This window comes from Euleptes europaea, chromosome 10 (assembly GCF_029931775.1).
Source record: "Euleptes europaea isolate rEulEur1 chromosome 10, rEulEur1.hap1, whole genome shotgun sequence".
Classification (NCBI taxonomy): Eukaryota; Metazoa; Chordata; class Lepidosauria; order Squamata; family Sphaerodactylidae; genus Euleptes; species Euleptes europaea.
Window position 1 is genome coordinate 16,171,302 of NC_079321.1, and position 17,944 is coordinate 16,189,245.

A 17,944-nucleotide genomic window follows, 5' to 3' on the forward strand; every position below is an offset into this window, starting at 1 on the left:
ATAACTGAAGAAAAATATATTTAGTGATAATAAATATCACTAAATAATATATTTTTTATTATATAATACTGCTACCTTTGCCCATCAAGCGGAACAGAATCAATGATTCCATGTCAACATGTAACTAAGAAAATGAATGAAAACCTGCTCACACATATAGAAAGGGGCAAAATTTCCTTCTACAGACAGGATAACTGGTACAGAGATCTACATAGGGAGATTTTCTACTGATATAGTCACAATTCTGGAACACAGCTCCTATTGGTACAAATTTGAAGGGAAGTGTCTCTAAAATTTAGTACCAAGCGAACTTAACCCATTATAAAACAAGAAAATAATATGGCTTGTATTATAAGTACCAGAAATGCAAGCAAAAGTGCTATTAGGTTTTATGCCATCTGCTGGAAATGCCCTATTTTGTCTAAAATAGGAGGGAGCTTAACAAAAGTAAAGAAAGAATTTAGTATTTTATACAATATTATCCAATGGTGGTTCTGTTGGGCTGTTTAGAAACAATCTTGTGATTATTAACTGCTTCCAAAAAGCAATGTAGCTTATTGGAAGCTGCTAAACATGATTGGCACCTCAGAATTAGGCAACAGTCATTTTGATGTTAAGGTTACACGCTATACACACTCGCTTTGTAATTTTTAAATATTAAATTGAATGTTGCCTCTACAACCTACCTGTAACGTCTAAGGGCCGCTTCTTATGAGCTGTAACTACAGGACCATCTTTTCTTCGTAACAAGGGGCTACTGCGTCTTTCAGCCACCTTCTGCTTTAATCTGGATCGCAATTTGAGATTGGGTTCTGATGCTGTAAGGAAAACAAAGGTGTGTGGGAGAAAAGAAAGGTGATTGTCTCATACAAACACAGCAGTGACATTGTCCTGATCTTCTATTATTTTTTCCCCATTTAAACTCTACCTTTCTCACTGAGACATTTTAATAAATCAGTAAACAGATTACAGGATACATTTGAATCTAACAGCAAAGATTCCAAGTAAAATAAAATAATGCAGTTGGGTTGGGATTGTAGAACGGGGGTGGGGGTGGGGGAGAACTATGCAGGAGAACATATCTGTTAAGGCAACAAGACCATCAGAGCAGAAGAGACTTTATCCCTAGTAAAAAATCACCTTCTGAGCAGATCCATTACACTGCAGCTTTGCTCCCTCTACAAGAATGCCCTCCTGAATAATTCTGTTTTGTACGTTTTGTGAAATGATCGAAGTGCGGGTGCCTTCCTAACTGCCTCACTTAAGACCGTTCCACAACGCAGGAGCCACCACAGAGAATGTGCGTGCACAGGCTGTTGCCAATTTCCCCCGTTTGCAGGGTGGTACCTTCAAAAGGCTTTGCTCAGATGAGCAGGGCTGTGGCAGCGGAACATATCAGGAGAGGCTTTCCTGCAGGTAAGTGGATCGAATGCCTTTAAGGGAACTTATCTAAAATGAGAAAACTGGTAAAGAGGAAGTTGAAAGGAACAGTTAGGAGGATTAAATCTTTTGAAAAGGCTTGGGGGTTACTCAAGTCCACATTACTAGAGGCTCAGCTAGCTTGTATACTGCAGGTCAGGAAAGGTAGTAATAAGTCCAAGAGGTCACCACCATGGCTAACGGGTAAGGTAAAGGAAGCGATTAGAGAAAAAAAGTCTTCCTTCAGAGACTGGAAGGTTTGCCCAAATGAGGCGAACAGAAGCAAACACAAACTTGCACAAAGGAAATGCAAGCAGATAATTAGAGATGCAAAAAAAGATTTTGAGGGGCATATTGCTAAACACATCAAAATAAACAATAAGAAATTCTTTAAGTATATCAGGAGTAGGAAACCAGCTAGGAAAGCAGTTGGGCCATTGGATGACAATGGGAGTAAAGGAACTCTAAGGGAGGATAAAGCGATTGCTGAAAAATGAATTCTTCTCATCTGTCTTCACTGTTGAAGATACAGGGCAGATTCTTTCTCCTGAACAGAGATTTTGGAGAGGGGAAAATGAGAAACAGAGGCAAATAGTGGTAACAAGGCAGGAAGTCCTAGAACGTCTAGACAAACTGAAAAAATAACAAGTCACAGGGACCAGACAGTATTCATCCTGGAGTTCTTCAAGAACTCAAATGGGAAATTGCTGAACTTCTAACAAAGATATGTATTATGTCCCTTCGATCAGCCTCTGTACCAGAGGACTGGAGAATGGCCAATGTAACACCCATTTATAAAAAAGGTTCCAGGGGGGACCCAGGAAATTACAGGCCAGTTGGCTTAACGTCTGTTCTGGGTAAATTAGTGGAAAGCATTATTAAAGATAGAATTGTCAAGCATATCGAAGGGCAAGGTCTGCTGGGTAAAACCCAACATGGCTTCTGTAAGGGTAGGTCCTGTCTCACTAACCTACTAGAGTTTTTTGAAAGCATCAATAAGCATGTGGACAGGAATGAGCCTGTGGATATTGTGTATTTGGATTTCCAAAAAGCTTTTGACAAAGTCCCCCACCAAAGACTGCTAAGCAAACTTCATAGTCATGGGATAAGAGGACAAATCCTCTTATGGATTGAGAGCTGGCTGAAAAATAGGAAGCGGAGAGTAGGAATCAATGGTCAGTTCTCACAATGGCGGGATGTGAGCAGTGGGGTGCCTCAGGGATCTGTGTTGGGACCGGTGCTTTTCAACCTGTTCATCAATGACCTGGAGTTGGGGTTAAACAGTGAAGTAGCCAAGTTTGCAGATGACACCAAATTATTTAGGGTGGTTAAAACAAAATCGGACTGTGAACAGCTCCAGAAGGATCTCTGCATACTGGAAGAATGGGCATTAAAATGGCAAATGAGATTCAATGTGAGTAAGTGTAAAGTGATGCATATTGGGGCAAAAAATCCCAACTTCACATATACACTGATGGGATCTGTGCTGGCAGCGACAGACCAAGAAAGGGATCTTGGAGTGGTAGTGGACAGCTCAATGAAGATGTCAACCCAGTGTGCGGCTGCTGTAAAAAAGGCAAATTCCATGCTGGCCATAATTAGACGAGGAATAGGGAATAAAACTGCTGATATCATACTGCCCTTGTACAAATCTATGGTGAGACCACACTTGGAATACTGTGTACAGTTCTGGTCACCACACCTAAAAAAGGATATTACAGAGCTTGAGAAGGTGCAGAAAAGAGCAACCAAAATGATTAGGGGACTAGAGCAACTGTCCTATGGGGAACGGTTAAGACGCTTAGGGCTGTTTAGCTTGGAAAGAAGGCGGCTGAGGGGAGACATGATAGAGGTCTATAAAATTATGCATGGTTTGGAGAGAGTGGACAGGGAGAGGTTTTTCTCCCTCTCCCATAATACTAGAACACGGGGTCATCTGCTAAAGCTGGAGGGTGAGAGATTCAAAACAGATAAAAGGAAGTATTTTTTCACACAATGCGCAGTTAAATTGTGGAACTCCTTGCCCCAGGATGTGGTGATGGCTGCCAGCTTGGAGGGCTTTAAGAGGGGAGTGGACATATTCATGGAGGAGAGGGGTATTCATGGCTATTAGTTAGAATGGATGCTAGTCATGCTGCATACCTATTCTCTCTAGTATCTGAAGAGCATGCCTATTATTTTGGGTGTGGTGGAACACAGGCAGGATGGTGCTGCTGCACTCGTCTTGTTTGTGACTTCCTAGAGGCACCTGGTTGGTGTGAACAGACTTCTGGACTTGATGGGCCTTGGTCTGATCCAGCAGGGCCTTTCTTATGTTCTTAAGGGCTTTGTAGGTGATAACTACAACCTTGGACCGAACCCAGTAACCAGTGGAGTGTCTACACAAAGGGAATAATACGCTGATTCTGATTAGCACCTGATAATAGCCATGGTGTGGCATTCTGTACCAACTGGAGCTTCTAAGCTGTCTTTAAGGGCAGACCCATGGAGTGCGCATTACAATAGCCTGGTCTCAAGGTAACCATAGCATGGATCCACATAGCTGGATCAGCAGTCAAGATCGGGGCCATTTTCTGAGCTAAGTGGAGTTGATATAAGGCCTTTTTTTGCAGTTGCATCGGCTTGCTTTTCCAGCTATAAAGCTGGATAAAGTATCACCCCTAGGCTCTTAACCAAGTCAGCAAGAATCAGCTGCATCCCATCAAAAGTGGGGAGCACCGTGTCCTTCAGGACCTCGGCCTTCCCAACTAACGTCATGTATGTCTGGACTGGATTCAGTTCCAGCTTGTTTACTCTTCGCCATTTAACTACGGCAGTCAGATATTGGTTCAGTATCACTTCTGCAATGTTAAATATCTCAAGCAGTGATCCTCAGATAGTGTTCATGGGTTCCATGGTGTTCGCAAGTGTTTTTCTTAGCACCTGCTTTTTCCTATGGTCTTAAGGATAAGATCCAAATGGTCATGAATGGAACTAAAAAAAAAAAGCAGGAAGATTCATGTCAAGCGGGCGTGATGGACCAGACATGGACTTTCTTCTATGTTTGGGCAGAAAAACCACCACCTCCTGTGGCCATGCATGGAGCAAACACTCCCCGATCTTTAGAAAGTGAACCCAAATAGTTTCCCCAAAGGAAAAAGCTGATTTTGGCTGAAGTGCTCTGGCAGCTACAAGGTACCTCCCTCCCAAGGATGGTGTCCTTACATATTCCTGCAACCAATAGGGGGTTGGGACTACATGATTTCCAACGTACCTCTGAAGTCTAACACTTTATGTGCTCTTAAAAAAAAAAATTGCTTTTTTTAAATCAGAAAATAAACAAAAATAGATACAATGAAATTAACATAAAAAGAAAAAAATTACAAGCATAACAAAATAGAAAATACAAACAAAAAATAAAATAAAATACAAAATACAGAGGGGTATCTATATACCTTAGCTAATACAATCTTGATTACTAAATTCCAAAGTTCAAAAAGATACCCCTTCTCCCTCCACCCACCAGAAAAGTGACCTTTCACCCGACTTCCGAAGTGTCTTAACAGTTTTATTATTTTAATAACACAAAGATATAAAATTACTATAATTTCTATAACTCGTTAATTAAAGCTATAAAATCCATTTTTGCCATTTTATCCCAATATGTGGCGGCCTTAAACCATGTTTGTTTGAACTTTTCCATATCTTTTCCACATAGGGATTCCGTTAATTTGGCCATCCTCATATACATCCATAATTTCTATCTCCAGATATTAATTGAAGGTTTATTCACTTGCTTCCAGACTTTGGCTATCACAATTCTTGCAGCAGCAAAACTATACTGGCAAATAACCCTATCATTATCACTCAAATTTTTTGGTGGTATTCCCAATAAACAGAATACTGGTTTTCTTTTTACTCTACCCGTGATCAAATTGTTCGTTTACCTCAGTACTTTTATCCAAAATTTTTTAATCTTTTTACAAAACCACCATACATGCATATATGTGCCTCTTTCCTTTCCACATTTCCAACATAATCCTGTATCTCCACTATTCATTTTAGATATCATCACTGGTGTTATATGCCATCTATAAAACATTTTATATAAATTTTCTACAATCTCATTGGTTATTGTAAATTTAAATTCTCTTTTCCATAAATTTTCCCATATTTCCAAGTCAATATTAAATCCTAACTCCTTCATCCATTTAATCATAACTGGTTTAATTCTTTCTTGTTCTAAATTAGTTACCATTAATAGTTTATACATTCTACCAATCAGTCCTTTATTTCCTTTTACTAATATTTTCTCTAAATCAGATTTATTTTTATTAAATCCAAGCTGATTATCTTTATTAAATATATCACTTAACCTATAATATAAAAACCATTCTTTTATAGCAAGTTCTTCCCTGCTTTTTAAAACCCATTTCCCTTCTTTCCATTCAATCATATTTCTATATATATCCAATTCTAAATTCAAATGAGTTCCTCTTTTCATGTAAGCTTCTACGGGATTAATCCATCCCGGAGTTTTACTTTCTAAAATCCTTCTATACTTTTTCCAAATTTGAAACAGTCCGGCTCTAATAATATGAATGTTAAATTCTCTATTAACCTTTTCTTTCTCATACCATACATAAGCATGCCATCCAAAACGTAAATTATAACCTTCTAGTTCTAATATTTTAATATTTTCTAACATAATCCAAGACTTCAGCCATGTGAAACATGATGCTTCATAATACATTTTTAGATCTGGTAACCCTAAACCTCCTGTTTCTCTTAGTTGAATCAAATTATTATATGCTATCCTATGTTTTCCTCTATTCCACAAGAAGTTTAAAGTATCTTTTTTCCAAATTTTAAATATTTTAGTTCCCCTAATAGTTGGTAAATTTTGGAATAAAAAAAGCATCTTAGGTAAAACAACCATTTTAATTACTGAAATTCTACCCCATAATGATAAAGGTAGTTTTTCCCAATTTTTCAAATCTATATTAATTTGTTGCCAGATTTTTACATAATTATTTTTAAATAAATTAAAATTATTTGAAGTTAACCAAATGCCCAAATACTTTTGTGTTCAATAGTAAAACCAGTACTTTTTGATAATTCTTGCTGCTGCAAAAATGTCATGTTCTTAACCATTATTTTCATTTTATTTTTATTTTAATATCCGCATGTTTTCTATAAACCTCAACCGTTTTATTCCATTCAGCAATCTGACTAATAGGGTTAGTTATAAAAAAAAAATAAGTCATCTGCATATGCTTTAACCTTAAAATGATTTCTCCCAATTTTATAACCTATAATATCTACATTATTTCTTATCTTTCTCAATAAAACTTCTAACGTTATAATAAACAATAAAGGTGACAGAGGACATCCTTGCCTAGTACCCTTTTGGATTTCAAATTGTGATGTTAAATTTCCGTTAATCAACAATCTAGCAGTTTGATAAGTGTAAATTTTTCCAATAGCTAATTGAAATTTCCCCCCAAAATCCATATATTCCAACACTTTTCTCATAAATTTCCAATTCACATTATCAAACGCTTTTTCTGCATCCAAAAATATCATTGCAAAGGGTGTAGTACTAAATTCCGCAAGTTCTAAAAGATCTAATACTACTCTAACATTTTGACTAATCAGTCTTCCTCTTTCTAAGGAAAGAGCAAACCACGTTAGAACCTTATGTGTCATATCAATCTGCTGCCCTTTCATGTAGGCTATATGGTATGCAGCATTTCTTAATTCTGTTATCACATTATTAAAAGTATTCAAAGAGGCAAGTTTGCATTAATATACATTTTTTGTGTTTCTGAACTTGTGTGTACTTTATTGTTTGTTTTTTCAGGGATTAGATATTTTTCTTCCACTCTAATCACTGGAAAAGTGGAATGTGAGCCAGTGTTCTGTAGTGGTTAGAGTTTTGGACTGGAATCTGGGAAACTCAGGCCTGAATCCCTACGATGGAAGTTTGTTGGGTGGTCTTGGGCCAGTCACTGATTCTCAACCTAACCTACATCACAGGTTGTTGTGAGGATAGAATGGAGGACAGGAGAATGATACAAGTAGCTTTAGGTACTCACTGGAAAGAAAAGCAGGGTATAAATGAAGTTAATTGTTTAATAAAAACTCACCATTATTATAACTGAACAGACTTACACAGAAAAGAGAACAGAGACAATGCCTTATCTAATACAACTTAAAGAAAATACTTGGTATTTTACATGAACACCAAAAAGTACGATTTACCTGTTTTTCTGAGTGGAAAGTCATCTTTGGAATCATACATCCCTAGCACAGGGTGATTATAGGTACCCGATACTCCACTTTGTGGGGGTGAGCTCTGGTCAAGAGAACTGTGCTGTGTTTTCCTAAGGAAAATGGATATTACTGAGGTCAAGATCATGCTTAAATATACTGCCGTGGGTACACTTAAGTCTATCCTAGTTTATCCTGTTGCCTTTAGAAAACAGGTAAGATCTCTCTAATCTTCTGTAATGGCCTGACAAGAAACAGCAACTCAAACAACTATTACCATCAGACACACACACACACACACACACACACACACACACACACACACACACACTTGCCAGCTATTTCCATTGTCCTGCCCCTGTTACAGCAGAGCTTCAGTTTTTCATATGTCTCCCCCTATAGCTTTTGAGGGTGCTGACTTTGATAAGGCACAGAAAACCTTGCACCTAAAGCCATTCCAGTTAAAGAAAAGCAGGAAGCACTTGTGTAAATGGTCCCCAGTGATAACTACACCCATGTTTATTCTGTGGCATATACACAGTGGAATTAAAATATATATCTTCCCACAGGATAAATTACATACAGATTTCATACTTTTTTAAGGTGGCGATGTAGGAAAAGTATAGCATATGAAATGTCCCTTAGAACTTATGCATAGCCAGTAATTCTCTTGCAACTATTTTGTCATCCATTACCTGTTATCCTAACAAGGCAGGTTGAAACATTTATATCCCATTCTCAAGGCAAATTACAACATTAAATATAACCCCCTAATACTAATACCTTAGCAAGAATTGTGCAAAACCCAAGACTGAACAAGGACTGCTTACCCATACCAGAAACGAGGATCATTGGAAATGCAATGGTTGAGATTCCGCTGGGCTAAAGCTTTTTTTTTATTCAAAACAAACTCTTGTAACTTCATTTTTACCTCTGTGCTTGCCACCGCACCTGAAATACCAAACCAAATAAAAATAAACCAGCACCCAATGCATTAATTTGACATTTACTTCAAAATTAAAGCTTTCAATTAAATCTTTTCAATATAAAGGCTATAAATAAAAAAACTGGGTTGTTTTTTTAAGAGAACAGACACACAGTTACATGGAGGCTTAGAAATGGAAATTTAATCAGAGATATCTTTTTCCTATAAAGGGTGGAGAGGATGAACATGATTTTATGCACAATTATGTTTGGACGAAAACACTTATGTAAGCTATTCTAGCCTCTCTTAATCAAAGGCATTTAAGAACAGACTTTTTTACGTGCTTGGCTTGGAGGCTTCTGTCAAGATAGGGAAGCTGAAGTATGTGGTTGAGAAATACTACAATACTTTTACGTAGCTTTAATAACATCAGAAGAACCTGTAAAGAGGTTAGAATTAGGTGGTGTGGTAGGAATAATTAGAAAATATGGTCATTAAAATATAAAACTCTGAGTGATGAAAAACGATCCTGGCTCCCTAATTTTGGGGCTGGATCCTACAGCCAAAGAAAACTTCTCAAGGTACTTCCTTTTCTTACTTTTGCAGGACAATTCAAGCCTGTTATTATAAACTACTGCAATACAATTATAATGTATTCAAATCACACCACTACACAGGCCTACTGTGCTACTTACTTTCTTTTCCTTTCTCTTTGTTTTTAAGCTGCTGTAGTTTCTGTTCTCTGTGCTGCTTCTCCAACTCTTGCTCCTGCCGATGCTGTTCTAACTTTCTCTGGTGTTCCAAGAGCTCCTGCTGATGTTTCATTGCCAGAATCTCCTGTTGCTGCTGTTGGGCCAGGATTAAGGGGGCGGGGAATAAATTATAAATAAAGATAATTATTTATCTTTTCAGTACTCCAGTAGCCATCTCCTAAGCAAATGGATATAGTGGGTGGAGTGAATAAACTGATGTAGAAACTTTTTAAAAGTCACAACAAAACTAGTAGAAAAGGACAGGGAACTGAAGGCTCGTCACTGTGACCTAAATGCTTCTGAAATTACATGAAACAATATTTTCACAACCCAGTTCTGTTATCTTAAACAAGAAGATACGTATTCATAGACACACTTCAGTTAGATGCATTTGTTTGTGTGTTAAGTGCTGTCAAGTCGCCTCCGACTCATGGCGACCCTATGAATGAAAGTCCTCCAAAATGTCCTATCTTTGACAGCCTTGCTCAGATCTTGCAAATTGAAGGCTGTGGCTTCCTTTATAGAGTCAATCCATCTCCTGTTGGGTCTTCCTCTTTTCCTGCTGCCTTCAACTTTTCCTAGCATGACTGTCTTTTCCGGTGACTCTTGTCGTCTCATGACGTGACCAAAATACGATAGCCTCAGTTTATTCCTTTTAGCTTCTAGGGTCAGTTCAGGCTTGATTTGATCTATAACCCACTGTTTTGTTTTTTTGGCAGTCCACGGAATCCGTAACACAACACCACATTTCAAAGGAATCTATTTTCTTCCTATCAGCTTTCTTCACTGTCCAGCTTTCACACCCATACATAGTAATAGGGAATACGATGGCATGAATTAATCTAGTCTTAGTGGCCAGTGACACATCCTTACACTTCAAAATCTTTTCTAGCTCCTTCATGGCTGCCCTTCCCAGTCTCAATCTCCTTCTGATTTCTTGGCTGCACTCTCCCTTTTGGTTGATGGTTGAGCCAAGGAATAGAAAGACTTGAACAATTTCAATTTCCTCATTGTCAACCTTAAAGTTGTGTAATTCTCCTGTAGTCATTACTTTTGTTTTCTTGATGTTCAGCTGTAGTCCTGCTTTGGCACTTTCTCTTTTAACTTTTAACTTTCAGCAGATGCATTTAAGGACGAAAATAAAATGGTTTTAGAATGAACTATATTACAGCATTTTCATAACTGACATGAGACAACACAAATCTAATGGCAAGAGACTGTCTGCCTTTGAAGATACCATTTTAACAATGCCTCCCTGAGGGAGGTGCTTAAAGTGACTGGTCTATTCTTTCTCTTGTGCATTAAAAGTCATCCCAGGGCAGTTTTGTGACTGACAAATATGCAGTCACAGCAGCCTGTGGAATGGCTGCTTGGATACTTACCGTGAGGATTCCTTCTGCTCTGAGGTACAGAGGGCATCTTGAATTATGGGTGATTCCCACCGGCTGCTCAGGGAGGCAACAAAAGGAGTGCATTGAGAAGGTTCTCCTGTTATCCTTCCAAAGATGTCTAGGTATGGCCTTCTTGTCTCGACCAGGATCTTATCCAATCTGTCTCCAAACAGTATGCCACCTTGGAAGGGATAAGCTATCACTACAGACTTGGGAGTGAAGGTCTGCCTGCCATGCTCTCAAGCCATAAGGCATGTCTTGTGGTGGCTGCCACCATCATTGAATGGGCTGCAAAAGTCATGGTATCCAGTGAGACGTCTGCTAAGAAAGCGACCACCTTGAGTAAGCGGCTCACACCCTCAGTTGCCCATCTGTTGTCACTGGGGATTAACTGGCTTCGGTTCCTAACCCAAACTATTGAGGCTCTAGAGATGAGAGCTGTCAAAGCCGCTGCTGTTATTGCTAGCGCCGAGGCCTCGTGGGACTTGCGAGAGGCACAGTCAGCTTTCCTGTCTAGTGAGTCCTTTATGGATTCCATCCCATCCTCCGATAATAAGTCTGTGGATTGCAGTGGCGCAATGGGAGCATCCACTAGTGGGACTTACAGCATATCCATAGAGTGAGAGGCTAATGAGTAAAGTCTCTTAGTGGCGTTAGGGAACTGCCTGCTGGACAAGGGTTTAGCCCATTCTCCCCTTGCCTGTTTTTCAAAGTACTCTGGGAGGGGGACCGATCTATCTCAGTATGGTAACCTTGGGAAGAATTTCTTTGATTCCCTTAGGTCTTGCTTTCCCCCCTTTTGATCCCTCAGAGATCTAAAGCCATGACTGCTTTTGCCAACAAGTACTGAAAGTCCTCCCTATTAAACAGGCGTGTTGGTTGTTCTTCTGCTACGGGTTCTTCTTCGGAAAAAAATTCTCCTTCCTCCTTTTCATTATCTGCTAGAGAAGAAGGAGTTATATTTCCTGGGGAAAGACTATTGTGTGCATAAGAGGTTTTCCCGACTGCTTTAGTGGGCTTCTGAAAGGTAGAATTATCTTTTTGTTTCTTATGATGCAGTTGTGAACCTTTTCATTTGGCCCACTTCCCTAGTAGGTTTGTTTCTTTTAGATGATTTGCTATGACATTTTATACTACTTACATGCAAAAATAACATTAAGGCATAAAAAGAAAAAAACTGGCATAAAGGAACAGGAAATGGTACAAAAATACACTCAAAGGAGAAAGAAATTGAAACTAGCACACTCTCTGAGAATAAAAACAGTGGGGCTATAAAATTTGGGAAAGCTTACTCAATCAGCCATGACTTTCAATGTCTAAGTATGTATGTATCAGTCACATTATAATTCTGCCCAAATAATTTAGAGAACACCTCTCCTCTCTCCTTTATATCCGCACAATAATCTTGTGAAGTAGGTTAGGATGGCTAAAGAGTGACTGACCCAAGGTCTCCATGCAGGTTTCATGGTGCCATGAGATTAAAAACCAGATCTCCCAGATCCAAGCACTCTTAATCACTACACACAACACTATTCTCAATTTCTGAAAAATACCACCATTGGCGCGCACATCAGAACCAACCACCAATTAGTGCCATAAACAATTTCTGAACCACGGACAGGTATTTCAACCAGCGAGGTAAAGAAAATGAGTAATTTTTAATTTACTTTTTACAGATACAAGGCTATTAGAGGAAGAGAGGGAAGGAGCAACAGAAGGAAGAACTCTGCCAGCTGTATAACATCTATGCTGAGGATCGCTTTCCCCCTTCCTGTCTCACATATTTTATCAAACTCGGGTGAGGCCAGAGGTGCAAGCTCTTGGGCATGAGCCAAAGGGCCCTTGCTCTTATGGCTTTTAGCCTGTGGTTCACAGCCTGTTGTCAATCAAGCCAACCAGCAGAGCCCAAGATGCACTTGTTTAGCTTTTTTTTAATTATTTGCTATGCAGTGGTTTATTTATAATTGTTTCTTGTTGTAAGCAATTGGGACATTTTTGGAGAAAAGCAGTATATAAATGGTTACATAAATAAATACACACACACCAAAAAAAGCCAAACATGAGTCAATCACTGCTTAAAAATTCTGTTCCTAAGTTAACAGGCCCTACTTTTGCTACTCAGGTTTTAAGGTACATCGCTCACCTTTACATGTTCATGCAGCTGAGCTTCATGCTGACGAGACAGCTGATCATGCTGTCGCTGGAATTCTGCTATGAGGATCTGTCTCTGGATCTGCTGCTTTTGTTTGAGGGCCAGAAGTTCCTGTTGGAGCTGCTGTTCTCGTAACGTAGGCTCTGTCACGGGCATGGAAAACTGATGGTCCAAGTGGAGATCCATGGGGACAACGGATGGTGCAACTTGCAAAGGTAGTGCTGTGGTCACATCAACTATTAAATGGAAACAAAAAGGCCAATCCATCTCCAATCCACTAGTGAGTTGGTTGAAACAAGAATACCGTACCATAATTCTGTTTTAAAAGGTATTCTGGAATGCAGATGACACCGCACGCCACGTGAAACTCTCCAGAATCGAGTATGTTTCCTCAAAAAAACCACAAGGCAAGAAGCACTGTTTATTTTGATAATACTGCATACATGCTCACAGATAAACAAGGATTAAACATGATACATCTTCCTGTTCCTCATGTCAGGATAGATCATCTCTGTACGAACAGAAAGGGATTAGACATTATGCTGAAAATATCAGTACTTTCTTAGGCATATTGGGGTTTTTTAATACTTTGAATAAAAATTAAGGTTGCTACTTTCAATTGGTAGGTTAACTAACTAAAATTCTAGTCAAGCAATATTACCGTATATACTCGCGTATAAGCTGAGTTTTTCAGCCCAAAAAAAGGGCTGAAAAAGCTGAACTCGGCTTATACGCGGGTCAATACGGTAGAGCACTGGTTCCCAACCGGGGGTCCGTGGACCCCCAGGGGTCCGCGAGAACTAAATTAAGGTCCACGAAACAAAATTATAAACCCATAATAAATATTTTCAATTAAAAGTTCTCTATTATAAAAATATATATTCAAATATTATTCTAAATTTAATGTTTAACTAACAGTTATGATTAAAGTTTATTTTCAAATTCTCTGAATTTTTATTTTGATCCTTGGGGTCCCTGCACCGAACAAAAAAGTCCTAGTGGTCAAAAAAAGGTTGGGAACCACTGCGGTAGAGGGAGGAGGGAGGTGGGAGGAGGGAGGGGGGAACTTACCGCCGCCACCTTTCCCCAGCCGGGAGCGACCTCCAGAAGCCTCCTGCGGCCGCAGGGAGGCCGCACCGCAGCCCCCGCGCCGCTTCCCGCTGCCAGGAGTGGCCTGGGGGGCCTGCTGCGGCTGCAGGAAGGCCGCCCCCGCCGGGCCCACACCACTTCCCGCCGCCAGGAGCCCAGTCAGGTAAGCCTGCGGGGGGGGGGGGGGGAGGCGTTATAAGCCGACCCTTGGCTTATACGCGGGTGCCTAATTTTTCCCCATTTTTGGGGAGAAATTAGGCACCTCGGCTTATATGCAGGTCGGCTTATACACGGGTATATACGGTAATCAGTAAACAGCACAACACAACGTGCAAGGTTTTAGACCTCCAGAACTCTTCGTCAAGGTGGAAGGTGAAATATCTTTCCAGACCACAATCTAAAGGTCTATTTCAGTGTAATCCTGAGGGGGGAGGTGGTAATTGGGTCGGGCAGTTTGCTGGCTCGAAAATACAAGTTAAAAATATTATTTTTAAAAAACCCTGTGAAACTCCTCCATAGAGTTTCACGGGACTACACCTGCCTTTTTGCTAGCACAAGTTCACTCTGGCTAAAGAGTTCCCAGGCCAAAAGGCTCCTGAACCATTTCATTTTGGGGCTCCCCTCTTTGGGATTGTTCATGGAGGATAGGGCTATTCATGGCTATTAGTAAAAATGGATACTAGTCATGATGAATACCTATTCTCTCCAGGATCAGAGGAGTATGTCTATTATATTAGGAGCTTTGGAACACAGGCAGGATAATGCTGCTGCAGTTGTCTTGTTTGTGGGCTTCCTAGGAGCACCTGGTTGGCACCTGTGTGAACAGACTGCTGGTCTGATCCAGCATGGTCTTTCTTATGTGCTTATGTTCTTATTCATTACCACTGTGCACCCCCATTTGCCCCAGTGATCTTTGTGCTCAACTCCCATTGCTGCCTCCCCCCTTATGTAAGCTGCAGAGCATATTAGACAACAGGAATAACAGGAATGGTGTGGGGTGAGTGTGCAACCTTCTTTTCCTCTTGTAAGACCATACCTGCGCCCTTCTCAGACTGCCCCCCCAAACCCCCTTCTGGCATGAGCTGTGTGCTGAAGGGAGCTGAGGTTAGGAATTTGCAATGGCAGAAACCTAATATGTCAAACCCCAATCAAACAGAAATGCATCTGTAGAGAAATCTACACATTTTCTGAACAGCATCAGGATAAAACTGGAACTGAGACAGATGAATGGAGGTGCCAGCTCCTCTGCTCTATACCACTACAGCTGATTCCAATTCAAACTGCTGGTCTTGAACTTTAAAGCCCTAAATGGGTTTGGACCAGGATACAGAAGAGCCCAACTGAGCCAATATGAACTTGGCATCTTCCAGGCTTGGCCTTCTCCATGTGCTGACCTCACACAAGGTAAGGCTGGTGGGTATGTAAAAGAGAGTCTTCGTTGTCATGGCCCCCATTAATCGAACTCCCCCTTCCCAAGATCCACCTGTCTCCATCAGAATCAGCCTTCCAGATGTCTATTAAAAGTATTCATTCCTGAAGGCTTCAGCCCCTTCCCCTCTTCCCACAAGTAAATTTTTGCATGTGAGACTTTTATTTTTCTTATCAGCTTTGCTTTTTAGTACTGATGGGTTTCTTAAATGTCACAAGAAATTCTTGTTGCTATCTTAACAGTAAGTTTTAAGTTACAAGTGGAATCCTAAGGACAGAGTTTTTTTAAATGGCCGCTGAATTTATTATTAATGCCAGGAGGGGGCTTGGAGGCACACTGAGAGGGGCACAGTTATGGTCTTGCAAGGGGGAAAGAAGGTTGCACACTCCCCCACCAATCATTCTTGGTGTCTGATATGCTATGCAACTTGCATAAGGGGGGAACAGCAAATTAATAGCAATTCTACTGTTGATGGTTTTGAAGCTTTAATCTCTATCTCGGATGACACCCGGAGTATTTTTATTTGAAGGCACGACCGCCACTGCTGTTTGCCACATGAGAGGTGTCTTGGGGCTGAGTGGCTCATTTTTTCACTGTGTTCTTGCATACCTCATTCCTGTATGACCCTATGTTTATTAATAGCAAAAGCAGGTCAATAGCCTGAAACAGAAATAAATCATGCATGTGGATTCCTGCACTGTTTCATATGAGTTGTAATTATTTGCAGGGGGAGAGACCTATCATTTCCTGGGCAATAATATGACTCTTACCCTCTATGACGATGATCAGCTTCAAGCAAAATCATCAAAAGAAACCAGTCAACAACTTATCTCACATGTAAAAAACTGTTCTATCACATAAAGTATGACTACTGACAGCAGTTCATACAAAAATTCTAAGTCGTGCCTACTTCATATTGAACTTAATGGTTGATTTTAATGAAAATTAAGCAAGAGTATTCTCTGGATTGGGGCCAACAAGAGCCATGAACATTTCTGTGTATGTTACCCCCCCCCCAAAAAAGGCCCCCACTGGCTAACAGGTTTAAAATATTATAGCATAAAATGCCACCAACCAATGCAGAGACTTTCTTTGCTAGCACATGACTGATTTTGCCTGCAAACCAGTTTTTGTTACACAGTACAAATGAAAGACTTTCTGATGAAAGCATTCATATTTTCACTATTTGTTACAAACAAGTCTACCTCATTCGCTTTCAGTTGTAGGAAAGTATGCCAGCTGCAGAAATCATCAACATCATTCCCATTCATTGTTTTCAGAGCATGGTGTGTCAAACATGACTCATACTATTTCAGTAACCAAAAAACCTCAGACGTGCCTCAAGTGCTGAACAGAAATGATGAGAGCTTCCGACCCTCACCATTCGCTGGGAAACAATAAAATCTTCTTTACTTAATGAACATGTCAGCGAAACAGAAAAGGCATACATTGTCATGAATATTTAACGGAGAGCCGCAAAAACTGCTTTCAGCGGATAAGTCTCACAACATATCCGTATGATCAGATTCGTGACGTCTAGAGAAAGGACAAAGACCATATTCAGAGTTGTAATGAGTAATACAAATTAGATGAAAATTATGAAAAGATTTTATTCCTGAAGTCCAATCATTTCAACAATGATAAAGTTATCAAGGGTTATACTTATACACATGCACGGGTACACACACACACAGGGATATTCACACTGAGCCCTCACCTGGATAACCCCAGGCTAACCTGATCTTGGCAGGTCTCAGAGGGGAATTTTTCACAGAGCTTTGCTGCGGTTTAAAATCTGATTTGAGAAGCTTTAAATTTTTGATTATTCATTGCAGCTCCGAGTTTTCCTGAATTGAGCAACAAAACCCGCATTATGCCTGCATCAACTGAAACCTCTTTTGTGCCGTACTTTTTTGTTACAGCCCATTTTTTGGCTCAGAATTCCATGAAGAAGTTTTGCTTCGGTTCATTTGCCACTGCCCATGACCCCTCCCCCAAGAACGGCGATTGGCTGGGGGAGTTTCGTGCTTGGTTGAAGACACCGCCCCTTTTGTTTCAGTTTGTGCGGCGGCCAGCAGGTGTTGCTTGCTACGGGAGTGGTCAGCGTTGTGTGCCTATTTCAAGTTATTTCCTTTGTTTCAAAAGTCCCACTGTATTGCTGTGGTGCTCGAGCCAATCGCATCACGCGTCCAGGTCACTTGCCCCCCCTTGCCCAATGGCGAACAGGGTTTGCGCCTTGCTCGCCGCCGTGAATGTGCTTTGTGTTGGTAGAGGCTGACCCATTTCTTGTATTCCCTCTTGGGGCAGCACACTCATCCTAACTCACCTGAAGAAACTGCATTTTTTTCCGATGGCTGGAAGCCAAAAATCAACTGGCGTCCATGGTGTTGCGCCCCATGCAGGGTTTTGAGAATTCGGATGGGGGAAATGTGCATCTAGAGAGCGGCAAATCCAAGGCGAGACCTCCCAGGCATAAACAGCCGGCAACTTGGCTGGCCCGTTCGGCGCGCGGCTCCCTCCCCGGGTCTTATTCTG

General features: G+C 40.5%; 1 protein-coding gene across 3 annotated transcripts in view; it reads right to left on the reverse strand.

The window, feature by feature from the left end:
• Positions 1–17,944, reverse strand: part of HDAC4 (histone deacetylase 4) — a 107,739-nt gene that overhangs the window by 65,207 nt on the left and 24,588 nt on the right. For all 3 annotated transcript variants that reach the window (XM_056856246.1, XM_056856247.1, XM_056856245.1), the window contains exons 3-7: positions 12,883–13,127; positions 9,292–9,442; positions 8,502–8,622; positions 7,663–7,784; positions 687–818 (exon numbers count right to left, since the gene is read on the reverse strand). In XM_056856246.1, coding sequence (XP_056712224.1) covers positions 687–818; positions 7,663–7,784; positions 8,502–8,622; positions 9,292–9,442; positions 12,883–13,127 — 771 coding nt within the window. The remainder of the gene's footprint in view (positions 1–686; positions 819–7,662; positions 7,785–8,501; positions 8,623–9,291; positions 9,443–12,882; positions 13,128–17,944) is intronic.